We start from the raw sequence: 14,495 nt of genomic DNA, 5'->3' as shown, positions 1-14,495 counted from the left end.
ATGGTTGTCTCTGTGTGGCAGAGACCTCCTTCCATTTGGCTCTGCAGCAGAGGTGGAGCTGGCCAGCCAAGGATCCATGGGATCCAGCTACTGACAGTGTGACTGACCCACAAGGGAGAATAACCACTTCCCACCCTGGCCAGTATAAGGAGCAGAACTTTGGATGTGGGGGTGGCCCCCCCACTGGATGGAGATTCAGCCCCACTATCGCCAGATGGGAATTAAGACTAGAGGAGCAATCCTACCGCCTCCTACTGCTAAGTAATTTAAGCCCATTAATTTCAGTGGGTCTACCCTGAGTGTGATGCAGTGGAGTATCAACCTTTATAATTATTATGTGAAACTATGGGTGAGATTCAACTAAGATTCATGTGTGGCAGAGATCTGCTTCCATTTGAATGAGGTTCACTTGCTCAATGGGACCTTCCCCCCACTCTCTTCCACCTGCACCCACTAAATCTGTTCTGAAGAGTTGGGGGAAAACACAGAACAGGTTTAGAGGGCATGTGGGGTGAGGAAAATCTCATTGTGCTAGCAGACCTCGTTCCCCATATGAATATGCCACTTAGCACTACATTGCATTCTACTTTCTGTTTTTGTCATACATACATACATACATACATACAACATACATACATACATGAGTGTGTGTGTATCTCTTCCTTGAAAAAATATGAATCATTCATTAGTACTTACCACATTTAAAGAACATCAGCACCAAGGCAGAATCCTTTTAGAGGCTACATTTTCATTTCATTTTAAGGATTAAGAGATTCCATTTCAGGCCATCTGCTTCTTGTCTCCCTGATTTTCATTGTACATATCAAGACTTGTCTCTCCCTTGTACTGTAATTAGGCTTCTATAACCAATTTTGTTTTCCGTAGATAGAGACATAGGCGGGCTCAAAATAATTCTGATTTTCAAGGGCAATTCATACATTTTCCTTTGTAAAATGCAAAGGAACTCTATTAATATAAACTTTTATATGTCAGCTGTTTCTACAATCAAGACGCCTTTTTCTCTTGATCTGCTCTGCTGAAAATGCTCTTCCGACATTCTAGCACAAGCAATACATTCTTTTACATTCGGGAAATGTTCATGGTTCAGCTTACTGATTTAATGGGGAATTTGTTCTAGACTGGTGAAAAGGTTCCTTAGCCTCTGAGACTTTCGTACATAGGTGAGCATTTGAAATTGAAATATTTAATTTCATTTTCAAGTCCAGAAATTTCACTTGCATGCTTGCACCAAAGCTCAGTGTAATATATTTGCAGTATTTGTAAGTTTAAAAAGTATTAGGTCTCCAGTCTCCTACAAGGGTGTGTAAAAGGGTAGTGTAATTCATAGTGAGAAATATTCTTCAGAAATACAGATGTTTTAAAGCAAGAAGTGGTATTTGGGGGGAGTTTTATATTGTAATTTTATTCCCCCCCCATTGTTTTCTGTGCATATGGCTATGGGTCTATTTCTATGTTATATTCATTCTTAAGCTTGAAAAAAATATATTATTCATTTAGAGCAGCCGTTTCCTTAGAAGGTTTTTATGTTTGGAGGAAGGCTTGCCTCTCCCCAGTAGTATCATCAGATAAAACATTATTCATATTCAGTGTGCAATCATACACATATTTACCTGGAAGTAAGCCCCACTGAACATGTCACTTCTGAAAAGACATGTATAGAACTGCAACCACACAGAGCTCCCATGCCTGTGGAATAAAGAAAAAATGGTTCTCTATCAGAAGGAACATCTATATAAATATCTGCTTGCGGTAGCCTAGTTCTTAGGACAGTGCAACAGATGAATCCAATGGGTACCTTGTACTTTCAAAAGCTGTTGTTGTTCTCCATGGCATTGATACACAAATTAATCAACAGCAACTCCCAGATTTCTTTCACTAAAATTACGTATGCTGCTTGGAAATATTTTGCTTGGAAGCTCTATTGCATTCAAATGGTGTCTACATTTTGTGAAAAAAATAAAAAAAATAAAATTGGAATCAAAGTTGCCAACTTTTTTCCTGATATGTACCTTTATCAACAGCATGCCAGAAAGACATTTAGAACTGGGATACTTTTAGAAAGAAATTTTGAACTGGGAGAAACTGTTTCACACAGCTGTTAAAAGCTTTGGAATCATGCCAGGAAAAGAGAATCTTCATATATGCTTAATATGTTAATTTTAATACATTAAATGGGTAGGAGCAGCAGAACAGCACAGAGACAGGGAGGGGAGATTTATCCATTGGGCAAGCCAAAATGCTGGTGCATAAGGAGAACTATCTTCTTAGCTCTAGGCTGAATTCCATCCCATATGTTTAAAAGGTAGATTTACTTTCATAAGCCCTTTTAAGCGCCTTCCTTTTTTTCAAAGGCCATAAGATGCAAAATGTAAAGCTCTAATAGACATTTCCTTGTCTTAATATGAAGTTGGTTTGGACTGGCTTTATACAATTTGCCTGTACTCATAGTGGGGTCTGTCATAAATAAAAATGCTCTGATGACTCTTGAGGCTGGCATTTCCCCCCAGGCTCTCATCAGTCCGAAATGAAGATAAGTGTAAAGCTCCATTTTGCTTCTCCTGCTGGTTTTTGCACAGCGCTGCTTCCTGTCGTTAGTCTTGAGACAGTCTACCATCTCCTGAATTCTGCACTGTCTCTTTAAAATGCTTTTAACACCTTTCTAGCAGCAGAGAGTAAGAGTGGTTTGAATCACTTCTGACTTCTACCGTAAAGTGCAATTTGTTCTCAGTGATATTGTGGACTCATGAGAGTTTAGCAAAGGAATATGATACACTACTTGTCCCTGTTTCTACTTACTGTTGAGTGTGGGGGAAGTGGTACCAAAGAGGTTTAAGTGAATGGGTGAACATCATTGTGTGTACTGTTCAGCATTTACAATACCTAAAGGCCTTTGACACACTTTGCTGTACCCAAAATCAAGGCCATATCATACAAGTTTTAAAATATAACAATTTGATTCCCTGTCGGCTGCATAAATGAAATACAATATGGGTGCTGCAAGCTTTAATCAGTAGATGGACCTAAGTAGGAGTGGAGAACCTCTGGCCCACGAGTCTAATAAGGTCTGCCAGGTCTTCGAGATTGATCCACCCATTTTGGACTAACCTTTCCCTGGCCTGGTATCAGGCGCAGGATAGTTCAAGATGTGGCTTGAAGCTTGCAACTAAACGAAAAAGATTTCAGAGTGTATTCCTAAATGTGCTGCTTATTGGATGACTAGTATTGGGGGCTCTTGGAGCCAAGCCTGGGCAGACCCTCCAAAGTCTCTTTGGTACTTAACCAGGTACTTTTCAGGTTAAGCAGAAGCTGTGTAGCAGCTTCTCTTTAGCAGCCCACATGTTTTTGTGTTCTCGCTAAGCCATAGTTTGGCTTACTGTATCATGAAAAACAGCTCACATTGGGACATTACCAATCTAAGTTCATTTTCCACTTTTGAGTTCAGTTTCCCTTCAAAAGCAATTTAACATTGTTTTCCAGAAGCCTTACTATGAAATCATATCTAAAAGTTCAATTCACATTATCATTGAACTAATAAGAATTGGACAGTTTAAATAAATAATCACACGTAGTATTAAATATAACTATTCCATCAAATGAAGATGCTTAGTATGTTTCCTATATATCTTCTGAATGTGTTATTCACTGATTAATTGGGAATCATGCTGACTGGTGCTGATGAGACTTGGGGTCTAACACCTTCTGGAGATAGAACCTCACCCTGCCTCCAGCAATATATGGTTGTTTCACATCAGTCAGATGATTTCCATTGCAATTTGTCTCTTTCCTGATTTATGGCCGGGAGAGAGGGAGGGAGCCTATTAAATCAAATGGACTTCTGGTACACGTTTATTGGGATATTGATGTTTTATCACCAATTAGACTGTGTTCCTCATCTCATTATCCTGTTAGCTTCGCTTTTTTAATCACTTTACCGTATTGGACAGAGAAAGGTTTCTCTGGCATTTTAATTTTTTTGTGTGTGGTTTGGAGAGAGAGGGGAACAAGGAGCCAGGGAAAGCATGCATAAAAGAAGGAATAATTAACCTTAGAATGAGATGTTGGACATGTGAACCATTCAAAGGCAGAGCTTGCCATTGTGGTTCCCTCCAGATGTTGTTGCACTACAACTCCCATCATCCTTGTCCACTAGACATGCACGGAGGTGTTGACAGGAATAGGCATCTGAAAGATGCCACTCTGGATATCCCAGATTTAAAATATAGGTCTAGTAAATGCTAAGCGGTCTATATTTTACCTGTGTTGTGTGGTAAAAGAATGTCTTGTGGCATAAGAGAAGTTTTGTTTGCATTATGTGAGCATCACACTTTGCTTAATTTGAGTACATGATAATTTAGGCCCAGACTGCACAAATGGCTGACTACATTGCCCCTGGTCTGCACCACTTCAGTTTACAAGTGAAGGGTTAAATTATACAGCGCTCCACTATATAGAAACAAGATATCAATGAGGATAGTTTGAACATATCCTTCTTCCTGATTGTGCTGTATTTCAGTATTTCTGTGCCCCTTTGTTTCAATGGAGGATCACTCAAGCATACGGCACTAATTGTTGTCTCCAGTCATGCTGTCCCAAAATAATTTGACTATGTGATCACCCGTGTGGCCAGAGCAGGCTAAAGACAAGAATTGGAACTTGAAACAGCTTTAAATGCCTACTCCGTCTTTGTTTATATGAGTACAGATGGCAATATTAAGATCATTTGACTTTTGCTATAGCTGGCACAACATATCTGAAACTGTGAAGAACTTCTATGAATCCAGTGTGAGTGGCCATTAGGTGATTAAAAAACCCAGTGTTATTAGTATGCTGATGATGATACCCACTTTGTTTCTCTCTAATACATCAAAATTAAGGGTGAACAAATTATTCTGGAAGTAGAAAGGAGGAAGTAGAAAGTAGGCAAACTTCCTTCTTTCAATCAGATCACAAGAAAAACACAAGAGACCTCACAATGGCATGGTCCTTGGTTTACCAACAAGAGTAGACTTGAGACTGAGTATGGAGAACATGTCAGTAAAGGTAAAGGGTAAAGGGACCCCTGACCATTAGGTCCAGTCGTGACTGACTCTGGGGTTGCAGCGCTCATCTTGCTTTATTGGCCGAGGGAGCCGGCGTACAGCTTCCGGGTCATGTGGCCAGCATGACTAAGCCGCTTCTGGCGAACCAGAGCAGCGCACGGAAATGCCGTTTACCTTCCGGACGAAGCAGTACCTATTTATCTACTTGCACTTTGACGTGCTTTCGAACTGCTAGGTTGGCAGAAGCAGGGACCGAGCAACACCGTCACAGGGATTCGAACCACCGACCTTCTGATCGGCAAGTCCTAGGCTCTGTGGTTTAACCCGCGTCCCAACATGTCGGTAGTAGCAACACAAGGTACTCACGGAGTGAGCCTTACAGCTGTCCTTTGCTGAATCAGGGTGGTTGTCTTTATAGCCAGCTTTTCTCCATAAGTGGTTAAAAATACATATATTCTTGGTATCTCTCTACCTTATGGCAACACCAGTATTCTTCATTATTTTAAAATCAAGATAAGATTACTTTTTCTCAATGACAATTGTTTACATCTTCAGGCTGTTTTAGGATTTTCGGCTTATCATAGAGCTAAAACTTAAAAAGGAAGAAAGAAAAAATACCCAAATGGTATGGAATGAAGATCCTTTCGAGAAGAAGGAATATTTTCTATTAATTCTAAATGGCTGCTTAGAAGTACTCAGCTGGCGAGTGCTGCTTTACTGCCCTGGCAGTATATCTGTGGCAATATTCCCAGGCAATTATAACTTTCCACTGGCCTGACCTCCAATGTGACTGTCCAAGCTGTGAGAGGAAAATAAGGCCAAGTAAATGGAACCGGACTTAACAAAACTAGAGTGAAGTTAGTTTTTGCCTGTTTCTTTTAGTCCAATTTGCTTGGGATAATTAAAGCAGTAGCAATAACCATTCAATCTGTTTTCATTAGTAGAAGGATTAAATGTGGTCGTTGGAGGAAAGAAAAGCTGGTTCTCTTTGTGTATGAAGATCTGAGATACTCATATACAATTTCTATTGGAATGTGCTGTGTTCTTTAAGGATTGGATTTCTGCTGCTTCCCCTGTTTTTGCATGTTATTTTCATCCAATGCCCATGGAATCTGCTACTATAAATAATGCTATATCTGTGCCTTCTCATGCACAATTATACATCTGATTTTTTTTTCTTCAGCTCATGGGAAAACAAACATTCACAAACTCTTTTTTATAAAAAACAGAAAATTCATTATTTTGACACAAATGTGTTTTCAGGTGCGGAGTGACTGCACCTCAGGCCGAACTAGTTCCTACCCCACCCCATTCTTATTTTTATCTGATTATGTGTTCAGTGCTCATGTTCAATATGAAATGTGCCCCATATTGAGCTTAATGTGGTTCACTTGAGCATGCTGCTGTTAAATCAACTAGAATGTGTCTCTAAGGGTGTGTTTTCTAGGCTACATCTTGAGTGGGGCAGGGGGGGAGCTAACGCTGTCAGGATCACATCCCTGATTAGTGCTCCACTTAATAGTTTTGTTCTGGGACAGCCAAAGGGTATTTGCTTTCTCCCTGTGATGTTGGAAGAGACATCACACAATGAATATTGCCCATGCCCTCTGGAACTAGTCCATTGGCTGAAAAGAGCTTTATTCCGCCATTTAAGTTGCAAGTCCAAGCCCTCATCCACCCCCCTCTCCTCAAGGCAGTGGATCTGCTTTTGAGTTTGCCATGAGTGAGCAGCTACAAGGAATATGGAATGAGGGTTTGGAGACACATGAAATGATGGTTGGCTGCCATGCAGTAAATGCTTCTGAACACAATGGCCTGGGTGGTGATCAGTCACCACGGAGAGATAGTTTCCAGCGGCAATGTCTCTACAGGGGCTCTAATGTGTGCTCCAATCCTTGGACCGGGCTCCTATCTGGAAAACTGATAAATAAGGAAGTAAAGAGAAACTAGGGATTTTTCTCCATAGTAAAAATTCTTACTATTGAATTCTTATGGTGTTAAGTTGTGTCAATAGGTGGGTACTGTTGTGTAGATAGGGAGAGGAGAAATTCAGGAGCAAAGGTGGCGTCTTATGCTGAAAGCAATAGAGATTTATTCACAAGGTTATTCAGATCGCTGCTGTGCAAAACACCCTCTCAACCAACTGTCACAGCTTATCCTTATCACAGCTTGCCAGCGATAGCTGTTCTTAGCCCTTCATTTTGAGCCCACAGTAGAGCATTAACTTCCTAGACCAGGTGTGCCCAAGTCAAATCACTCAGGTCCACATTTATATTTACTAGCTCAATTGCTCCTTCAACCTCAGCTCAGTTTCCCTTCTCTTTATTTGCCACAGCACAATATAATGGCTTAGTATCTTTTAAAAAATAAACACACACAACGATCCTATTTTCTCTTAGCATTTTTTACTTCTCTTACTAGCAGAAAGTGCCTGGTGTTGCTCAGGAATTCTACAAAACCAAATAAAATAAAATTTAAAAATTGCAGTTTTTGAAAACCGTGGTTAAAATCCATGCAGTTTTGAAAGGTTCAACCCACCATTTTGATTCAGAATGGTGTCCAATAGTATCCAAGCATAGATAGGAACCTTCTTCTTCATTTCGGAAGCCAGCATGCAAAAATTGTTTATGATATCACAAGAGGTGCCCAAATGCATAGAGATCAGACAAAGAGACAAGCAATACTCCAAAAGGCATGGTAGATTTTACTTCCTGATATTACAGTATTAATGGCCCTGGTGTCTAGGAGCCTGCTGTATGGATATGAGTTCTGTTCAGACCTTTGGTGCCGCAGTTGGGGGTAGTGACAGCATTCATGATTCTACTCTTATATCCAGGCACCGAAATCCCCACATATATAATGTGGGTTTATATTACGTACAGCAGAGCTATGATACAGTAAATGGGGGTGAGCTGATAGATTAAAGCCGGATTTAAAGCTGTGTTCTTCAAACTGCGAACATACTTCATTTGATTTGTAACCAAGAATGGTGATGACCACCATGCGGAATACCAAAAAAGAGTGCTTATTTATTATATTTTTTATCTCGTCATCCAAAGAGCTCAGGGTCACGTACATTACTCTCCTTGCCCTTCAGAACCCTGTGAGGCATTTTAGTGGTTGAGGCTGAATGAAGCTCATGCAGTAACTGTTATGTACTGAAGTTCTCACCCTGGGCCAGCAGGGGGATACTGTATATAGTTATGCAAATGAAGGATCGAAAGTGATGTTCAGTGATTGGATAGTTTTAGAAAGTTGCTACAGTTACGTTGTTCTGGAGCTCTATATAAGCAGGCTGACTGAGCTCTTCAGTTCAGTTCTGTTCTGGCCTATGAATAAACAAGAGCTGTTTGAAGAATCGCTGTGTCGTCTGATATGTTCGCCCACAACTTAACACTAACCTTTGTGGCTGAGTGATGATTTGAACTCTAGGGCTCCTATAGACATCCCCGCCCACCTGACATTTGTGGTGATTTCTGCTTATAATACTGTTAGTGCGGTCATATTTGATCCTACCTTTGGGGCCTGCAAAAGTTTTAGTGCAGTCACACAGCTTCATGCCCAATCAGTTCATATGTTGAAATTTCCTGTTGAAATTCCATAACTTTTTATGCCACAGATGTTCTGATTTATTTTTGTCCTGCTTTTATTGTATTAGAGCCCCTCCAGAGAGCAAGAATGCAGTAGCATTGGGAAGCATCACAGAAAATACTAAAGCAGAATAAAGCCACCACAAATGCACTATTATTGTGGCAGAATACTGTACATCCACAATAAAACACCAGTCTGGAAAGGTCCCTGGTCTCTCAAGTCTAAGTCTAAAACTGTAATCACTGCACCACAACTGGGAAATCCCTCTCACTTATCATAAAAGTTGTGTGGGTCAGCCTAGCTCAGTTCCCTTGTTAAATCAGGAAGAATCCACGATTCCCAGAAGTTTGGAAGCATTGCTTTAGATGAATGGCTTATCACTTAGAGACATGGAGTCCTGTTCTGAATGATAAATTGCTTCATTCATTTCAAGTCACTACATAACCAGTCACACACCATTGAGCTCAATGCTATTAAAGGGTAATTTCCCTTATGGGAATTGCACTCACCACAACATAATTCTACACAGCAAAATCCTTTTATCCCCAAGTAGATAAAGGAATTTAAAATCAAAGGCATCTTCCAGTTTCAACTACAATCACACAGCTGGCCCTCATTTTAAAATGCCCACAGTCCCAAGAACATAATCATATGCCTGAAAAACTTTAGCATTTACACAAAACTGCCAAATCTAATTATGAAAGTCATCTGTTTTCCACTCAAGGAAGTGAGATGGCACCACCACCAATGCTAATACCACCAGAGAACTGTAATTATTCTGAGAAACAGCTTTTTTTGTTGTTGTTGCCCACTTAACATTATTTGTAGTCAAACCTAATGAAATAAATCAAGACAGTATTTTGCCTTCGTTAGCCCTGGACAGACTCATCACTATGTCTGATTTTCTCAGTTTCCCTTTGTTTTTGTTCTCAAACCTATTAAGCAGCTAATTATCACTACAGCAACATTTGTCTTGTAACCTACATTATAGAAAGGGTTACTTTGAGGTTTCTCTTACAACTCCCAATTATTCTGTGCAGTCCTGTTTCAGTCATATGCCTTCCGAGTGGAAACCCCTGCATGTTCATCCAGAGTTGAACATGTTTCAAAAGATGTAGCGAACTCCAGGTATTTAGGACACCCTCGTTCCCTGTAGAAGGATGTATGGAGGGATCCCCATAGGGCTCCGTGGACTGACACTTCTTCCCACTCTCCGGTCGTATCACCTGGCAGGTAACAGGAGATCTGTACTGGCCTCCCATGTCCCCATCCAGTTCTCCCCCTCTGTGTTGCTCAAGTTGCTCAAGATCTAGATCGCAGCAGCTCTGCACTTCTCCTACAGAGAAGGCAGACTGGGTGGGAATACAGATAGCATGCGTAGACCTCCCAGTTCCTGGAATGTTCTTCCTTATGATGCTTCTGCACAGGGAGAAGGAAGAAACTTTTGAGCCTCACTGAATTTAGTAGGGCTTTCTTGTGAGTATACATGCATTTTATTGTTGTTAGCTGCCCTGAGCCCGGCTTCGGCTGGGGAGGGCGGGATATAAATAAAAAATTATTATTATTATTTGCTTGCACTGCTTACTGAAAAACACCCTCCCCATCATTCTCACTTGGTACCCAACCTCCCATTTCAGCATAAGGTAGCCAGCAAGTCTTCTCACCTCCATTCCCACCCCTCCTCAGCAAAGTTCTTTCTCCCTTTCCATCAAAGGGAGGGAGCAAGGGCAAGCAAGCAAAAAGATAGCCCAGGCATCCCCAGACTCGGCCCTCCAGATGTCTTGGGACTACAATTCCCATCATCCCTGACCACTGGTCCTGTTAGGGATGATGGGCGTTGTAGTCCCAAAACATCTGGAGGGCCGAGTTTGGGGGTGCCTGAGATAGTCTCAAATAAATCAACCAACCAACCCTTCCTTTTTGATATGGAGGAAAGCTCTTTAGGGGGAACCAACAACATAAACACCACCAGAAAATAAAAACAAAACCTCTTCCCCCTCTTTTTTCACTGGTGGGGGAGTGTGTGAGGAAAGAAAGAAGTGCTATCTAGTTATTTGTTTACACTCTTTGTTTAATTTACTTTCTTTGTCTATCTTCCTGGATTGTTAGCAGGCTCTAGAAGTGGAAAGATACTGGTGAAACTGAAAGAGTTTGCTGGTTTGTGTGAGGGCTTATCGTCATTTCTTATTGGTTAGGAGGGAAGAGGGAGAGAGCAAACAAAGCTGGCGATACAGTGCCTGCAAATTATCTGCAAATTATCTGTGAAGTATCAGTTCAGCTGAGCTACCCCCGGGAAGCTGTCAAAGTCTTCACCTTTTGTTCACGGTATATAAGGATGCTATTTCAATAGCGGTATTCAACAATATGGTGATTTATCGCACAACCCTAGTAGCTAGTGGTCAGCTTCAGATATTGTTGGAGGAAAGGGGTTATCTGGACCCATTTCAGTCTGACTTCAGGCCTAAATTCAGAGCCAAAGGGGCCTTGATGCATTGAGTGCTGACCTGTAGGACTGTAACAGAGAGAGGCATTAGTTCAAGGAAGGATCAGAGAGATGAGTATTCAAAGTCTCACAGTCACAGTGCTCACTGGGTGACTAACCACTTTGAGGGCTGCTATAAAAATAACATTGGGAGCAGTGCTATTTTTCTAGAAAAAGAGGTGTAGGAACTCACCATGAACACCTCCCTTGTTCTCTTATAATGGCAATGGCGCCCACCTGAAAGGTGCCATAACTCTCTTCCAGTGATTTCCAGATGGAAAAAAAAGCCCTGATTGGAAGGAGAATTGTGTTCACGCTGAACTCTTTGGCTAAAGGCAGGAAATTTTTAAAATATATAATGGGTAGTCAACATTAAATTTTACCCAGAGTAGACAAATCGAAATTAATCAACAGGCTGAGTTAGGCCCATTAATTTCAGTGGGTATACTGTGAATACAGCTCAATGTAATATTAAGGAGTATGGTTTCCTCCCTAAATCTTCACCCTTCTTTTTGGCCCAACAAGCCTACAAGTTAGCTCACAGTAAGAAAACAAAAATCAGTCTGTAAACAGTCCAATTGTTTATGGATTATTTATTTAGTTAATTCATTGCCTACTCATACTTTCTCTCCCCCTCTCCTTTTATTAGGACCACCACAGAGGACAGTGTCTCCCAAACAAGACCATGAAGATAAGAAACACGAAAAAGTTGCAGACAAAGGAAGTGAGAGTGGGACGTCCTGCAATGAGTTGTCCACCTCTAGTTGCGACAGCCACTCTGAGGCCAGCACTCCCCAAGAAAACGCCGCCAGCACTCAGCAGTCTACAGGGCACCAGCCAAATACTCTAACGTTGGATCGGCCCTCTAAGAAAGGCGGGGCACAGTGGATGCCTCCAGCAGACAAACGCAGGAACAGCGAACTTTTTCAGACACTCATTAGCAAGTCCAGAGAAACAAACCTGTCCAAAAGGAAGGTATGTGAGAAGCTAAGTGTTGAAGAAGAGATGAAAAAGTGTATTCAGGATTTTAAAGAAATCCATATTCCGGATTATTTTCCTGAACGGAAACGCCCATGGCAATCTGAACTGTTACAAAAATATGGGCTATAGTTTTTTCAGTATTTTATGACTTGTCGGTGGTGCATTTGATGTATATTAAGTTGCCAGTTTCTACTCATGTAGTTCTTTTTGATCTACTCATTGGAGTTATTCCTGCTGCTTATTTCTTTCTGTGAACTGGATGTTGGGTAGGACGGTAGGACATGGATTGACCTTTTTTTTTTCCTTTTTCAAAAAGGAAGTAATAAAATGAAACTAAAGCATTATGGATTCTTTTATAATAGTTTAAAACGTGCATGATCAGGAGATTTTGGTTTTCAAACTTCTCATTTGTGAAAGAACTATATCATGAGAGCATTCATCATCCACAATAGCAGTGATACAAAATTCCGCTGGATGAAGAAGAATGGGGCTTATGATAACAGAATTAAACATGAACACTATTTAAAATGTTAATGCAATAAAGCAAATGTCTATTTTGCATGAGCACAATAGTTGACAATTAGATCACAAAAGAGCAAGAAGTTTGTCTGCTTGGATAAATATTTTGTTCAATGCCAAGACGATCAATGTAAAATGTCTTTGGAATTGAACTTTGTGAGGATTTGTGTGTGGCTGTGTGTTCGTTTTGTAAGGATGGTGTAAATATGCCTTATACTGTTCTATGATTGCACCAACACTCATCTATTAATGTTTGTCAGGACTATTTCTGTGAAATGCAAAACCAGATTGTGAAAACTGGTTTCATGGTCTGAAAAGTTTCTGTTTTCATGTTAGCCAACAAAGCTGGAAAAATAAAAAAAAACTAAACATATTTATTAAAAGGGGCCTACTGTTAAGATTTTTTTGATTTATTACTCTTATGTTATTATTAGTCTTTTGTCTGCATCTTCAAGTAATTTTAAGGAGAGTTTCTGCCCTGTTCTCATTATGCTCCTACTCTGCTTCCAAATTGCAAGCAACACATTTCAGCCGAAAATGAATAATGCTTGGGGTATGTGAGTTTTAATTAAAATGTTCAATAGAGATTCAACATGATGGGGGAAAAACAATGTTATTGATTACTGCTCAGTACAGTAGCGATAAAATCTCAACCAAGAGCACACAATGAGAATTTGAGTTGACAAGGAAAATAATACTTCTGACAACTGTTGTGAAATTACTGTTAAAATACTAAATTTAAGATGTCATTAACAAGGTACACCAGACCAAAGGAACTATTTTCCCAGTACACAAAAGCTAATATTCATCCATAATGACACAAAAATAATCTGATCAAAAGCAGGCGTGCTTGGGATGAATGAAGAATTTGCAGAGACTTATGAAATATTGTTGAGTATTAGATTTTTATATATACCAGCAATTTGTCTTCTTTTGTCTGATGCTTTTCTTTACAGCAGTAACAGCATCTCGGCTAATTTGACAAAGTGGATCAAATCTGTAAGGGTTGCTTGGTGCCCCAGGTCTATACTGAATAATCTTCAGGCATTCAAATCTTGTAACTCAATTCATTCGCTGAATAAATTTGTTTCAAAGCGTGTTGTTTCTATTTGGGTCAGTTCACACATCACAGTGACTACCATGTGCTTATTTCAGGAACATGTTTGTTGGTCAGTGTTGTTCGTGTGATTTCCAGGGACTGATTATGCAGGATCCTATCTACATAGAGATGCTAGAAATCATGAGCAGGGGCTAGCTGCATGCTGGTGGTCTTGTTTGGTCTCCAGTTGGTTGGGTGGGTCCACTATGATGTGTGAACTAGCCTATTCATTTTATTCATTGACTTCTGATATTTTTGCACCACCTTTCCATATAAGGTGATGGGAGGGAAAACTTTACGTAGAAAAAGCTCCACATTTGTTAAGATGGATGTGATTGAAGTTTGTGTGTGTGTGTGTGTGTGTGTGTGTAGGCAAGTGAGCACAGGATGCTGGAAAATAGGTCTTTGCAATGTGAGAATAAGGATGGTGGAGCAGCTTCCCTCATGGCTCTTTTAAGGCAGAAGGTTTTTTGGTTTTTTGCTAGTGTTGGGCGCAACCTCACAACCCACCAGGAGCTAGTGGTGATCGTAATGCAAATGGCTGCTAGTCCAAAGAACCAGCAGTGATCGGTGTTGTCAAGCTGAGATGGATGCTGAGATCGACATAATGGGAGGGTGACCATGATGCCCAACCTCCATTGTGGTAAATACTTTTTCCTCGAGGCATTTCTTCCTCCAACTTTGTGTGGCTGTTCAGTCACTAGGAAAAGAAAATAATTCTCAAAGCACCCCATTGTAGAAAATGGAAGAAAGCAATGAAAAA

The 14,495-nt window shown here is 40.4% G+C and overlaps 1 protein-coding gene across 1 annotated transcript in view; it reads left to right on the top strand.

The window, feature by feature from the left end:
* KCTD8 (potassium channel tetramerization domain containing 8) overlaps positions 1–13,715 on the top strand; it is a 46,858-nt gene extending 33,143 nt beyond the window's left edge. The window contains exon 2 of the mRNA XM_082238255.1: positions 11,783–13,715. Within this exon, the coding sequence (XP_082094381.1) occupies positions 11,783–12,243 (461 nt within the window). The 3' untranslated portion in view covers positions 12,244–13,715. The remainder of the gene's footprint in view (positions 1–11,782) is intronic.
* Positions 13,716–14,495: the final 780 nt, after the last annotated feature.

Source organism: Podarcis vaucheri (assembly GCF_965113315.1).
Source record: "Podarcis vaucheri genome assembly, chromosome: 9".
In the NCBI taxonomy this organism is placed as follows: domain Eukaryota; kingdom Metazoa; phylum Chordata; class Lepidosauria; order Squamata; family Lacertidae; genus Podarcis; species Podarcis vaucheri.
This window is presented reverse-complemented; position numbering and strand designations above follow the sequence as displayed.